The 16301-nt window shown below is 37.2% G+C and overlaps 1 protein-coding gene across 1 annotated transcript; it reads left to right on the forward strand.

Annotated features, from left to right (window-relative positions):
* Positions 1 to 11668: 11668 nt before the first annotated feature.
* LOC107910354 (probable methyltransferase PMT24) lies at positions 11669 to 16014 on the forward strand. Its single transcript, XM_016838172.2, has 9 exons — positions 11669 to 11992; positions 12616 to 13714; positions 13803 to 13952; positions 14064 to 14334; positions 14425 to 14535; positions 14643 to 14817; positions 14946 to 15215; positions 15306 to 15500; positions 15591 to 16014. Exons 2-9 carry the CDS (start codon positions 12650 to 12652, stop codon positions 15817 to 15819), a joined length of 2466 nt encoding a protein of 821 aa, XP_016693661.1. The 5' UTR covers positions 11669 to 11992; positions 12616 to 12649; the 3' UTR covers positions 15820 to 16014.
* Positions 16015 to 16301: the final 287 nt, after the last annotated feature.

A 16301-nucleotide genomic window follows, 5' to 3' on the forward strand; every position in this document is an offset into this window, starting at 1 on the left:
GAATTGATGAGATGCTAACTTTGATTCTGTCAAATTATATTTAGTGCTTCCATATTTAGTGTCTGATGGCTTTCTACGGCAGATATAAGCTTGTTCTCAATGTTAGATGAAAAAAACATTTTGCATTAATTGATCAAGATAAATAAATATTGAAAAATTATTTGGTAAAGAATTTTTAGAATTCAGAGTTTCCATATGTGACATAAATATTTAAGTATTAGAAAAAAAACACACATGCGGATTAAGCATTGTTACTCCAAAATTTTGCATTTGTTAATTATGCATCTAAAGAGGTGAAGTCTATGGTTTTAGAATTAAATGAGTAACTCTTACGTTATGACTATTGCATGAAGCAAAATGTTATCATTAAACATTCTCTTACTCCATTAAAAGAAACCTTAAAAAAGTAAAACAAAAAAGGTGATGCATGGAGTATTTGAGCCTATTTTACTTGGTTAATCGATCTTGGAGAGCAATGATGTAAGCAAGTATATCACAAAATCATTGTAATCTTGATGTATTTATAAATTTCATGGCATGTATTAATTTCTTTATTATGTTTGTGGAATTAATAATATATAATTTATGAAATAATGTTAATAAAATTACTATATATGAGATTATAAGTTATTATTACTATTAAAAAAGAAAAAAGGAAAATGAACATCAAAAGAGGAGAGATTTACCAAAAAAAGTCAAATTTTTTATAAAATTACCGAAATAGGCCGGTTTTTTAATTATTTTCCGGACTGGGCCGTTTCCCCCAAAATCGCGCCACGTCGGAGCGATGTCAGGGGACGGGGCAGAAGGTCGCATCCACGTCAGCGCGACCTGCTGACGTGGACGCGATGTGGACGCGCGCGTCAACACTGCCCAACGGTCAAAAAATTGACCGTTGCCCCCCCCCAAACGGTCAAATTTTTTTTACTATATAAACCCCCCACCCCTTTTATTTTCACAAACAAATTCAATATCAATTTCTTTCAAAAATTCTCTCAATTCCTTTCAAAATTTCTCTCAATTCCCTTCAAAATTTCCATCAATTTCCTTCCAAAATTCTCTCAAACTCTCAAATTCCTTCCAAAATCCTCTCAATTTCCTTCAAAAAATCTCCAAATCCATATTAAATTTCTTTTTCCATTAAATTTCATTTTTTAAGAAAATTTTAAATTTTTTATTTTTTTAAATAATTTTAAAATTTTTAATATTTTCAACAATGGCCGGATCATTGATTCGTCTTGATAGGAATCACATATCGGTGGAGCAAATGAACATGGTAAGTATTAAATTTAAATTTTAAATTTTTTTTAAGATATTTTTATTTATGTATTTTTAGATATTTATTAATATATTTTTTGTTATAAAAGGCTGAAGATCAGGTATTGGAATGCAATATTCGGAATATGCATGCTCCATCACCGTTAGTAGAGAACTACCTGCGGGAAGCGGGATTTTGGCACGTGGCGACGGTAGGCCGGGGATGCAAGTTGGAGCCGAAACTGATCAGTGCGTTGATCGAGAGGTGGAGACCTGAGACGCACACATTTCATCTTCCATGTGGAGAATGCACTATCACTCTAGAAGATGTCCATCTGCATTTGGGATTGCCGGTGGATGGGCACCCAGTGACCGGGTCTACCAAATCTAGCAATTGGGAAGCGGTGTGCTACGAGCTTTTGGGCGCCGTTCCGGATAAAATGGATGGAGGTAAGGTGGAGATGGGCTGGTTACGTGCCACCTTCCCCGGTCTGAATGAAAATTCAACCTAGATTGAAAGAATCCGATATGCTCGATCATACATTCTTCAAATAATTGGAGGCTATCTCATGGCCGACACATCACGGAGCCGTGTACATCTAAGGTGGCTGCTAAAACTCGTTGATTTTAGAGCAGCCGGTGAATTTAGTTGGGGGTCTGCCGTCTTGGCAACATTATATCGGGAGATGTGCGGGGCGACCAAACCGAGGAGAGCAAAAATCGGAGGTTGCCTGTCACTACTGCAATCATGGGCACGGTTTCGCTTTCCATTTCTACGTCCTCGAGTGAACCACCCATATACATTCCCACTCGTAACGAGGTAAATTTTATATTACATTTTGAAATTGATATGTAGATTTTGTAAGAATAAAAGAATGCTAAAAATTTATTTAATTAGATGGAACCATCCGGCAAGTTATCGTGGAATACCGACTGAACTTGAAGATATACGGCTTCTATTGGAGCAACGCTCGGAAGCAGAAGTAAGTATTATTGCAAATAGATATTTCCATACATTCGCTAGTGGATTGATATTTAGTATTTAGTATTATGTATATATGTAATATTTCTATCATGTTCATGTAGTTTCAATGGACACCATACGAGGATCCGGCAGTCCGGGCAGTAATCCCGGAAGAGTTTTTACAAAATCCGAACGCTTGGCACGTGAAAGTGGTGTTGATCAACTATGCAACCGTGGAGCCCCACCAGACAGACAGAGTCCTACAGACAGTTTGGATGTAGACAACCGATCCCTGCGGACCCTGAGGAGTTTGACGAGCACCACAAAATCGACCTTCGGCTATTAGGTACAGATTGGCCGTTGTACTGGTCAGTGTACACAGAAATGTGGGAAAATCGGAATGAATATCTACCTACTCGGGAACCAATCATCATTCCCGAGTTAGCGTGCGTTCCAGAATACATGCCATGGTTTAGGGCCCATGGGAAGCCGTATTTACTTACGCCGGAGGAGAGGCAGCGGCAAATACGTGTCGGAAGGGAAAGGCGCGGGCCTCAAAATCCAAGGGGACAAAACTACGAGGGCAGCCCCTCAACGAGGCCAAGACATTCACCCGGTTCATCATCAGCGACCATGCAATCACCGTCCCCAACGAGAGCACCAACGCAGTCACCTGGCGCAGCAATTCAACAGATGATACCCACGCATTCACCTTTCCCTATGATGCCAGGTATGTTTCCTAGCCCTTATATGTACCCTAACCCGTACATGTATCCTTTTCCGAATCCTATGGCAGGTTGGAGCCAAATGCCCGGATCAGCTCCATTTCCTGTAATGCCGAACGGACCACCGATAACTAGGCCATCGGCGCAGGAGGGGCCGCAAGGGGGGCCGTCAGGGAGCTCTCCTTTTTACCAATCGCCAGCAACGCATGGCTTTCAAACTCCGTCGCCGTTCATGATGCAAACACCTCCACATACACTATTCTTTGAAGGTGGATCATCGTCCCAAGTCCGACAACCAGATGCCGAACCGGAAGAACCAGAATCCCCACCGGAGGAACAACAACCACCGCTGGAAGCTAGAGAAAGGAGGAATCCAGCGCGTAACCGTCGACGGCCGCCATGTGGAACTGAATCCCCCGGTCATAGACATTGATTACCGTATTAAAATTAATCATTTGATGTAATGATTTAGAAGTTTATGACGATGTAATACAAATAGAATTTTTTCCGAGTTATTTTGACATTATTTGATTAAAATCCCTAAACCCTACTTAATTAAAAACCCTAATTTAATTAAATTAAAACCCTAAACCCTACTTAATTAAAACCCTAACCCTAACCTAATTTAATTAAATTAAAAACCCTAACCTAACCTAATTTAATTAAAAACCCTAACCTAATTTAATTAAAAACCCTAACCTACTTAAATTAAAAACCCTAACCTTATTTAATTAAATTAAAAACCCTAACCTACTTAAATTAAAAACCCTAACCCCTACTTAATTAAATTAAAAACCCTAAACCCTACTTAATTAAAAACCCTAACCCTAACTTAATTTAATTAAATTAAAAACCCTAACCTAACCTAATTTAATTAAAAACCCTAACCTAATTTAATTAAAAACCTTAACCTACTTAAATTAAAAACCCTAACCTAACCTAATTAAATTAAAAACCCTAACCCTAACCTAACCTAATTTAATTAAAAACCCTAACCTAATTTAATTAAAAACCCTAACCTTATTTAATTAAATTAAAAACCCTAAACCTAATTTAATTAAAAACCCTAACCTAACCTAATTAAATTAAAAACCCTAACCCTATTTAATTAAAAACCCTAATTAAATTGTAGTTTTACATAATGTTGGATTTCGTAAAATGTTTTGACTGGTACTAACATTTAAGAAATTGTAGTAATTTGATAATTTAACCAAATTTTAATACAATTATCAATACATAATTGAATAAAAGGTAATTTCTTCTATAATTACATTCAACTATTGCGATTAGGGCATGATCGACTTGTATGGCCTGGGTTCCTACACCATCCGCACAATTTCTGTTGACTGGCTGTTTCTCGGATACCCATATTGTTCCGTATTCTAGTGGAGAAAGGTCGACCCTTCGGCTTGTGACGCAATTCTCTATCCGGTAACAGCTTAAAAGGAGCAAGAGATACGGGGCGGCCACTTACGTTCATCTGGGACCGTTGGGAAAACGTGTCTCCATACGTTGTACATGTTTTCTAATTTATACACTTCGTCCACATAACTCAGCGGATCCAGACGTAGATTCTGACAGGCTGCAATAACATGAGCGCATGGATAATGAAGTGCATCGAACTTCCCACAGTCACAGGTCCTGTTTCACAAGTGTACACGATATTGGCCGCCAACAACGCCTTGGTGCGGTCTGTCGAACTCCGTCACGCGAAACCATAAATTGTCTCGATCGTGACACACAGCGTGCATGATATTTGCCCTCGCCTTCGCCTTGTTCATTTCTTGAACTACCTTACTGCACCATACATGCCCACCCTGCATCTGGCCTGCATAAGAAGCTGCTCGCTTTGGAAATAGTGCCGCCAAACGGAAATATGTCTCTCGCACAACCGCTGTTATCGGTAGATGGCGCGTTCCTTTAAGAACAGAATTTATGCATTCTGCCAGGTTCGACGTCATATGGCCATATCGTAGGCCTCCGTCGTATGCTTGTGCCCACTGTTCGAAACGTATGTTGCAAAGGTAGTCCGCCCCTTCTCTGTTTTGGGATTGCAAGATTGCCAACATCTCGTGGAAACGATCTCTATTCATTTCATACCCTATCAATATAAGAACATAGCGAATATTTTATACCCCTTCTACGAATAAAACTAATTCAATTTGACAAACGAAATAATACAGTTATACAGTAAATACCCATGTTGGTCACTTGTCGTCGTTTCGTCTTAGATGGATATTGCCTGTAGTAGTTCGAAGCAATGTGTCTCAGGCAATATCTATGGTGTGTACGCTGCCACAAGCTTCCCTCTCGATCAAATGCAGCTAGTATACCGGCGCCCCGATCTGAAATAACACAGATATCAGGTTGGGGGCACACATGCCTCCTTAACCTAGAGAGAAAGAAATCCCAGTCATCAGACGACTCCCCCGGTGTTATTGCATATGCAATTGGAAGAATTCTCCCACCGCCGTCCTGTACCACTACAACCAGTAACCGATGAGTGTACCTACCGAACATGAAGGTACCGTCAATTTATACCAACGGCTTGCAGTACGGAAATGCGTCTCGACATTGCTTAAAGGTCCAAAATAGGCGTTTGAACACTTGGCATCCACGTAGCAATCGGTCGTTGTAGTACGCATGTTCCGTTTGAAGGTCTGTGATGACACCTGGGACGTATCTCTCTAGCACATGACACCATTGCCATATTTCATTATAAGAGGCGTCCCACCCACTATGCATCTTCTCCAATGCCTTTTGCTTAGCTATCCAAGCCTTGCGGTAAGAGGGCGTGTACCCTATTTGGCTACGGATATTGGCAATTATCACCGGCACTGAAGTCCGAGGATCTGCTTTTATCGTGGGCAGTATCAAGCTAGCCAACATAGCTGAATCCATTTTCGGATGATCTTCTGAAACACCTGCATAGGGAGGGAGTACATTAAGTAATGCAACATTGGAAAATCCAAAAATTATTCATATACATTCAATACTGTACCTGCAGCACATGTATGTGGACCTTTGTACTTTTTGATCTCCCACAACCCTGTCCTCTTCCTTAACGAGGCGACGATTTTCCATGAACATGTGCCGTCTTGCACTGCACACTTCGCCTCAAACTTATCAGATTTTGATTTAACGACGTGGTAATTAACGCCGTTTTTAGTGCTATGTTGTTTCAAAGCACCAATAAAACTATCCTTATTGGTAAACTGATTACCAACTTCAAGTTCACCAACATCTACTCCCGAACTTGTACGATCGCGCACCCAGTGTGGTAGATCTGGAAACTCTAACGCATTATCTGCTGATAGATCGACATTATGCATGTGGGCTGGAGGTGAATATGCTCTGAATCGTAGATTTTCTTCATCATTTGCACTCATATCACCATCTTCACCTTCTATTGGAATAGGCTCCGGTTCAGAAAATAATTCCACCTCTGCACCATCCGGCCCGGGCTCTCGAGGTGGATCCACATTGGACTCACCTTCTAACCCACAATCATCTGCAGCGTACGACGTCCCCTCACCGGTTGATGTCGTAGGTAGTACGTCATCCCTTCTTCTGGGTATTTGATAACGCCCCCAATTGGATGTAGATTGCCATCCAGTAGAACTTGATGCAGTTCTCCAGCTCGTATTTCCAGCGTCAACCGTCGAGCCACCGACGTACATGTCCCATCCACCGACAGAGTGTCTTGGGGGGATGTGCATTCGACACCGCTACCGAACATGGGCTGTTCCGTATTTTGTAACACGCTAACCGAGTGTCAGCCAGGGGTCGTGTATACATCTCGAACACCGGACGGAAGTACATCATTTGGTGACGTAAATTGTACATATAACTCAATATAAGTTGCTCCGCTAGGAAGATGAGTCTACACCATTGCCTCCAAGCTACGAGCACCTTTTATGTCGAACGAGTCATATGTCACCGGATCAACAGAAGAACAAAATCGATACGTCATTGACAGAACTTTCATTGGCGTGGTTCCGAAGATTTTACGCCTAATTCTTTTACGGAGTTCTGTCAAATCTATGTTTTGGCTAAATGACAGTCGCACCGTATTCTCCGACAAAAAAACAACACCATTCTCGGTGTGGCAAACCTCACCATCGTAGTAAATAACAGCACTAATACGTTCACTCATTTTGAAACTCTAAATTTCCTAACCCTAACCTAAAATGTTTCTGCTCTGAGTTATGCATTCTAAGAAAATTCTCTGCCTAATTTATAGCCTCAGCCCAAACTTGCTACTGTAGCGAAATCGCGTCCACGAGGGCGCGATTTGACACCGTTTGCTCAGAAACGTCAAAAAAAATTATTTCCTACATGACCAACTGTAGCGAAATCGCGTCCACGAGGGCGCGATTTCACAATTTCTTCTCATATAGCATCCTGGTATCAGCGATTTTATACTATTTCCTCAGAAAACGTCAAAAAAAATTATTTCTCACATGACCACTGTAGCGAAATCGCGTCCACGAGGCCACTATTTCACAATTTCTTCTTAAATAGCATCCTAGTAGAAGTGATTTCCCACTATTTAACCAGAAACGTCAACTCAAAAAAAAAAATTTTCCCGAACCCCTAACTCATAAAAAGCCTGCACCCTAAACCCTAAAAGCCAAAAAAACCCAGGCGTAAAAATCAGGGTCAAAATCGCGTTCTCGGTACCGCGCTACGGGGCAGAAGGTCGCGTCCACGTCAGCGCGACCTGCTGACATGGAAGGAAATCGCTCCCTTGAGGACGCGATTTCCTTCCACGTCAGCAGGTCGTGCTGACGTGGACGCGACCTTCTGCCCCGTCCCCTGACATCGCTCCGACGTGGCGCGATTTTGGGGGAAATGGCCCATTCCGGTAAATAATTAAAAAACCGGCCTATTTCGATAAATTGATAAAAAAATGGGCTTTTTTGGTAAATTGGCCTCAAAAGAGAAGCTGCTTCCCAATTTGCCCTTAAATACAAAAAATGAATAAGTTAGATGAAAAGCCCACTCCTTAAGTCAATGGCCCAACTATAATTTTACATTATTCTAATATAAATTGAATCCCTAATTCAATCTAGTCAGTTAAATAACTAAATTTTAAAATTTTCACTAAAAATTGAAATAGTTATATAAATTTTTAAAATTTTACATAAATATTTTATGTAAAATTTAAAAATATATAAAATTATGTAAATATTATTTAGTTATCATTAAGATAAGTATTATTTATTGTAATATTATCATTAGATTTTTAAAGAATTAACATTATCATTTAATTTAATTTTTTTTAGAATCATTAAATTTAAAAACTATCATAAAACATGTATTTGAAATAAATAGATATATAAAATTTCAATTTTTAATTTTTTTAAAACAATATAAATATCCACAATTATTGTATGAAATTATTTTAAATAATTGAATTTTAATTTCTTCCTTTTTTTTAACTTATCTTTTTTTTTTATGTTCTTAACTAAAAAAAAATCTACATGTCATCAATTCTTTTAAATTCTTTAGTATTAAATTAAAAAATATATATTTGAATTACTACACATAATTGATTTTTTTGAACAATCTCATTATAGGAGTCGTCAAATAAAGCTTAGCCGATCTTATTACTTTAGAATCAGCTTGAAAAATAAAAACTTGACTTGAATTTAGGTGTGGTTCGCTTTTGGCTATACATACATTTTCACGAATAAACTGCCCAGGACTAATTATTGTGGACGTTGCTTCACAATAATTATGATGATAATGATATTGGGGAAAATACCAATTCAAATTGACTGCATTCAAAAAGTTGTTACGACATGGATCAAAATTATAAATTCTCCCATTTTCAGCTATTAAATAATAGTTAAGTACTTGAAAAGCCTGTTTTAAATTGTCTTTCGCTATCAAGGTTTGATTATGAGTTATTAAAGGGTAAAATGATGAATTAAAATTCGCAATTTTGGGGGTTGCTCCTAAAGGACCTAATAAATTCTTAATTGGAAGTAGAGGATTTTTTTTAATTGATTGTTTGATCCCCTACCTCCTTTATCACCGAGCAATCATTTAAGGGCCTTAGCTGGTGATTCGAGTTGTTTCCCTCTTGACAATGAAGCTTATCCCTCATCGTCTCACTGGCCGACCTTGACCCCTATTATTTTGAGGTTATATATAGTATTCAGAGTTTGCCTCGACTTTTGGTACCACTCTCGCAACCCGCACCAAAACAGTGCTTTACCCTTAGATGTCTAGTCAACTGTTGTGCCTCAATGCATTTTGAAGAGAACCAACTAGCTCTGAGTTCGAGTGGCATTTCACCTCCAACCACAACTCATCTGCTGATTCTTCAACATCAGTCGGTTCGGACCTCCATTTAGTTTCTCCCAAGCTTCATCCTAGTCATGGATAGATCACCCAGGTTCGGGATATTTGTTATTTTTGGCTCAATGTCTAAAACTACCCAAAGTCCTTTCCCAATCCATAAATAGGAGGATAGTGCATTTTAATGCATTTGAACCTACGTCCTCCTATATTGGCAACAATGCCCATACTAGTCGAACTAATACTTAATCAGCTACGCAATCGAAAATTAAATATAAAGTAGATTTGATATTTTATTCGATATTTATCAAATATAAGATTGGTTTGATTTTTGATACTTTGAAGCATTGGCATCTCCTTTCACTACTGATTGTTTCTAATTCCATTCACTAATGTTACCACATCAATCCTCCGTAGATGGGGAATTGGATGTTAGAACCAACTTGGTAAACCCCATTTTCTTTTACTGTATTGTATTAATCTTTAAAATGTCTTCATATAAGTGTTGTAATCAAATTATGATAAATTAAGTTAATCATTTTATAAAAATAATATTCATTATATTAGATTAATAAAATGATAAATTTTAATTAAAAATATTACCAAATAAAAATTAAAGCATAATAGATGTTCTGAGAGCTATACCAGATGGAATGATTTTGAGTCTTTTTGTGGCTGTGGAAGATGACTGTTGTGCAGGAATAATTGAGTTTTTTTTTCCCCACAAACAAATTTGATGCGGACACTTTGCGTTAATTATGAATGTGTTTAATAAATCATTAATCATAGATTTAATCTAAAGTATCATGTGAACTCGTATTTATTTATTTATTAAAATTTAATAAAATAAGATTTTTTTATATATTTAAGTAGAACAACTTTATTAATCATAATTCTTTTTTAAAAATTATTTACGTGGCTCACTATATATATACTTATATTGAGTTTGAGATGAAATCAAAATAGAGAAATCATTGCTATATGAATAAATGTATTGAAAACTTGTGATCGGGGGAATATATGAACACTCTTAACGGTAATGTTTAGGTGGTAAAACTAACCTTACTTAAATTACGTACGTTTTACCATGTTATTTAAAAAATAAATAAGTTAATTTTTATATATTAAATTAAAGAGTAATTTAATTCTTTTTTTATTATTTATTTTTACGGTTAAAAATTGGTTCAGGTATGTTAGTCTCACCACATAATTTATTGTACCTTTCTAATTATTTAATGACATTACAACAATTTTTGTATTGTCATTAATACATAATTTTGGTAATTCTTTTACCTTGAATTTTGAACCCTTAAGAGATCTGAGTTTGAGGTTTAAGGTTCAGAGTTTATAAAATAAAATTTCTAGAATGAGGTAAACATAACAAACCACATGTAACTATTTAATTATTCTGTTACCTATATTAATTAAAAAAATAAAAAAATACTTTTTAATCTAATATATATAAATTAATTATGGAAGCGAACCAAAACCGTTGGGATGGTGGAGGTTAGGCGTGATTGCAATTTGTGAGTCGTCGGTGATGAAATCATTTCAATCTAAAACCCAATGTTGATGGCGGAGGTAATAGTTCAGTAGCATTATAATGAATCAGTTGGAAATTGAACAATAAATCGAAAAGGTGTTTGGTGCAGTAGCATTGTTATTAAGAAAATACCCAAAACCAAATAGTTTCAAGACATCACAACATGTTCTACGATTATCTTCTAACACCCCATTTAATTACAGGCAAATGTGGGTATTGTATTATTCACACAAGTCAGATTTTTTGTAAGTATGTATACAAATTTAGATTACTAAAATGCATTAATGCAGCAGTTGGATTAATAAGAATAGGGAAAAGTGGTTTTCATTCATTTTGGGGGGGGGGGGGGCAGGGGTCATGCTCTAACATTAACTCTCATGCATCTTCATTTTATTGTCGGTGCAATGTTTGGACAAATTACAGAGTAACGACATTAATTACCTATGGAAATAATATTTATTTTTTATTCAAAAATATCCAAAGTACTGTAAATATTATACTAATAAAATTAAAGATATGAATTAAATAATTTTAAAAAAAATTTACATTAATTTAGAAATAAATTAAAAAATAATATTTTAATTGAAAAAGAAAGATGGAACTTTTTTTTTAGCATATTAGAAAATTTTAATGGGTTTTAAATTTTTATAATTTTCGTCGTATTTTTGTCGGTGAAAAATAGCAAAAGATATTTTGAAAAGAGAAGAATATTTTGAAACACAAGCATGTGCCACAAAGTCAGCTGCTGGGTGCATAAGTTGGACTATCAACTCCAATCATTTAATTTAATTTATTTTTTTTTACTAATCAAATAATAATTAAATCCAATTTAAATCGGATATTGAATTTGTTGGATATTTTCCCTATCCTACCCTACCTGAATTCATCCATGAGTCAAATGGGAAGTATTTAATATGCTTAATAATTACAGCAAAGTATTTCCAGATCTGTATGGGGGTCACTGGATCCAACTGTTCCAGTTGCCTTTAGTAAAGGTAGAATCCAGACAACCAAAACCCAACAGTAAAGCAGTCTTCAATTTTGCATATAAATATATGTCATCTTCAGCTTCATCTTCATTTCCACTCCCTACCTCCGTCTTCTTTCAACAAAGACGGTAAAAAAATGAGCCAAAACGCGTAAATTCCTCCAAACCCAGATCCCTGCAACAATCCCATCAAAAAAAACAAAAAGGTTCTGTCTTTAACATATTACTCAAGTCCTTTTTTCTTTTGGGGGTTTTTTTTTGAAACATTGTTTTGTTATTCATGTTTTGATCAGTTATGGTAATGTGTTATTCATGAGTTTTACATGTAACTAAAGTTGTTCAAAATGGTGGTTTTAAGTTACTGTTTGTGCTTCTTTTTTGCTGAGCATGCTTTATGTTGAACTTCAATGGCCAAAGATTGAAACTATTCCTTTTGAATGGACTATTTGGATCTGGGTTTCTTTCATAAAATCAAGATTTAATTTTGAGAATACCGTTTTAATCTCTATTGGTGTTCAACAATAGATGCTGTTTACTTCTGCACAAGGTCTAGGCTCAAATGTTCTCAAGCTATTGATTTTTCTTCAAGTTCAGCTACCATTAGCTTGTTTTTGGCATGCATTATTGTGCTTTCTGATTGCTAGCTATGAATTATCTATCAGTTTGATTCAATTGTCTGTAGATTTGACTGTCTAGATCTACTTGATTTCGCTTTTGCTTGCGGTGCTGCTATCTTTCAGTTTAATTTACTAGATTATAAGGACAACTTATGTATGGATTCAAAAGTTGATTTGTGGTAATGATTGACTAGTGGTTATTGTTCTTCCAGCTATATGTAACAAGAAAAAGCATTTAAAAGAAACATGGCCATGGCGAAGTATTCAAGAGTTGATGGGAGGAAGTCGTCGAGTTACTGTTCAACGGCTGTTATAGTTGTGTTTGTTGCTTTTTGTTTGGTTGGGATTTGGATGTTCATGTCCTCGTCTGTTGTCCCACTTGAGAATTCGGATTTGTCATCTCAGGAGACTAGAAATGAGGCGAAGCAAACACTGCAAGAAGGCGTTTCTAAGCAATTTGATGATACCTCTGGTGATATATCGGAGGATGCAACAAGAGAAGGTGGCACTATGCCTGGTAAAGTATCCTTGAATACTGATGAGGAATCTCGAAAGTCAGTTGAGGAAAACCAGGAAGAAAATCATGGAAATGATAGTTCTGATGAGAAAACTGACTCAGAAAATGAACAAAGGACAGTGGATGGAGATGATGGGAGTGGAAATGGTAAAGATGGGGAGATGGATTCAAGAGAGGGAGAGTCAAATTTAGAGTCGGGACAAGCAGAGAATGAAGGTGGCGAAATGAATAACAATGTGCAGGCAGAATCAGAGGAGAACTCAGGTGAAATCAGATCTGAGTCAGCTGAGGGTGGTAAGAACAGTGATGAAGAAGTAAGTGAAGATAAAATAAAACATGTTGACAAAGAGGATATTTCGACCGTGGATAATAATGAAAAGAATCAAGATGGGAACTCAGAACCAAGTGCCATTGAGAACAGTGCGGAAAGCGAGGAAAACAATCAAACTTCAAACGAGATTCTTCCCACTGCTGCTCAGTCAGAAATTTTGACCGAGTCTACAACTCAGAATGGAGCTTGGTCGACTCAAGCAGAAGAGTCACAAAATGAGAAGAAATGGCAACAAGCTTCAATATCCAATGAAGAAAATGATCACCAGTGGAAAGTTTGTAAGTCAACTGCTGGGCCAGACTACATTCCATGCCTAGACAATTGGCAAGTTATCCGAAAGCTTCCAAGCACAAAGCACTATGAACATCGAGAGAGGCACTGTCCTAGTGAACCGCCTACATGTCTTGTCCCACTACCTGAAGGATATAAGCGCTCAATAAAGTGGCCTAAAAGCAGGGATAAAGTAATCACCTTTCTATCTACTAAGTCAATAAGTGTGTGTTTTGTGTGTTTACTTTGGTTGAAATTTATTTTTTTGGTGGTTGGTGCAGATATGGTACTACAATGTCCCCCACACCAAGCTAGCAGAGGTTAAGGGGCATCAGAATTGGGTTAAAGTAACCGGTGAATACCTTACCTTTCCTGGTGGTGGAACTCAGTTTAAGAATGGGGCACTTCATTATATTGATTTTCTTCAACAAGTAAGTACTGTCATGTGTATATACATATGTATATATATTTGCTTCAATAATGCAAAGTATTATTTTGTCAAACTGTGTAAAGCTGACCACATATTTGCTTCAACAATGCAGTCTGTTCCTGATATTGCATGGGGAAAAAGAAGCCGTGTGATACTTGATGTTGGGTGTGGGGTGGCTAGCTTTGGTGGCTATCTCTTTGAAAGAGATGTTCTTGCAATGTCATTTGCTCCAAAGGACGAGCATGAAGCCCAAGTGCAGTTTGCACTTGAACGGGGAATTCCTGCAATATTAAATGTGATGGGCACCAAAAGGCTACCTTTTCCTAGTTCTGTCTTTGATGTTGTGCACTGTGCACGTTGCAGGGTTCCCTGGCACGTTGAAGGTGCAATTTCATTTTCGTATTTTTCAGTGTTTAGTTATGTACTGTTATATTCCTTTTCTGACATGGAGACACATCTGAGGCATATTTCAGGTGGCAAACTTCTGTTAGAGCTCAACCGAGTCCTCCGACCTGGTGGGTACTTCATTTGGTCTGCTACTCCAGTTTACCAGAAGCTTCCTGAAGATGTTGGCATTTGGCAAGGTAAAATATTTTATAATCTAGTAACGCATGTCCAAAGAGATAATGAGATATCAATTTATCTTTAAAATTCATTTTTCGATTTTGGGGCTGTGGTTTTTTAATGGCAGAGATGTCTCGACTAACAAAATCGATGTGCTGGGATCTGGTGACTGTCAAAAAGGACAGATTGAATGCTGTTGGAGCTGCAATATATCAAAAGCCAGCTTCCAACGACTGCTACTACAAAAGGTCTAAAAATGCACCTCCACTTTGTGAAGAATCTGATGATCCTAATGCAGCCTGGTAAGTGTACTCCCAATTTTCACTAGGTTAAAGGAGCTTCTTTCTTAATGAAAATTCACTGAATTTTCTTGATGAAAAATGTTTGCAGTAATCCCATTGGATAATATTTTTAAGGTTTGTGTCTTCAGGAATGTATCCCTTCAGGCATGCATGCATAAAGTGCCTGAAGATTCAACAGAGCGGGGATCCCTTTGGCCTGTGCAATGGCCAGAACGGTTGGAACAACCTCCATACTGGTTGAATTCTCAGATCGGCGTTTATGGTAAGGCTGCTCAGGAGGATTTCACTGCAGACTACAATCACTGGAAAACTGTTATCTCTGAGTCGTATTTGAAAGGGATGGGAATCGACTGGTCTTCTGTGAGAAATGTCATGGATATGAAAGCTGTTTATGGAGGGTATTTCCATTTATCTCCTCTCTAGTTATGACAGTATTCATTAGGTTTATAGGTTCTTATTTTTATTGTGCTTCTATGCTCGGTTTATAGGTTTGCTGCAGCCCTGAAAGACTTGAAAGTCTGGGTTATGAATGTAGTTCCAATCGACGGTGCCGATACACTTCCAGTAATCTATGAACGTGGATTGTTTGGAATACATCACGATTGGTGTGAATCATTTAATACATACCCGAGAACGTATGATGTTCTTCATGCAGATCATCTCTTCTCCAGTATTCAGAACAGGTTTGCTATCTTCCATGCTAAATTTCTTGCAGATGTTATTTCTCAACCAAGATTACCTCCCTGATATGACATTTGATTGACAATCCGCAGGTGCAAGTTGGTTGCGGTAATTGCAGAAGTTGATCGAATCCTGAGGCCAGAAGGGAAGCTGATTGTACGAGACAAAGCCGAAACGATAAGCGCAGTGGAGAGCATGGCTAAATCTCTACAATGGGAGATCCGAATGATTTATTCGAAAGACGGTGAAGGATTGCTTTGTGTTCGCAAGAAATTCTGGCGTCCCACCGTGGAAGAACCTATAAAGTCTGCCATTGTTTGAACACGATGCTAAACATTACTCGTGTGTTTTCCACAATTAGGCATAATATTTTACAGATTCTTTTTCGATTCACAAGCATGTTATAGTCTGTAATCCATTTTCGCAAGTGTAAAATTATGTAGTCGACTACGTTAGAATGAATCATAATTTTTGTATCAATTTTCCTTGATGGAATTAAAATAGCTACTTTCATTACTATGAATCTTGATGAAACTCAATTTCATTCATCATTATTTTTGTCTTAGAATGTTGCACCATAGTTCTTTAGAAAAAGAGTCTCACATTGATTTGCAGTATTTTGTCGCACGATAATATATCAACCTGACCAAACTCATGTTTGATGAATGTATTATTATTTGATATATTGATGAACAAATACGTATGGAGATCATTTTCTTTCTAAACTGGAAAAAGAAGCAAACTAGTTATAGTAATCAGATTATATTTAAAGTTTGGCTTATATACAAGACTATAATGGCACT

Source organism: Gossypium hirsutum, chromosome D02 (genome assembly GCF_007990345.1).
Source record: "Gossypium hirsutum isolate 1008001.06 chromosome D02, Gossypium_hirsutum_v2.1, whole genome shotgun sequence".
Classification (NCBI taxonomy): Eukaryota; Viridiplantae; Streptophyta; class Magnoliopsida; order Malvales; family Malvaceae; genus Gossypium; species Gossypium hirsutum.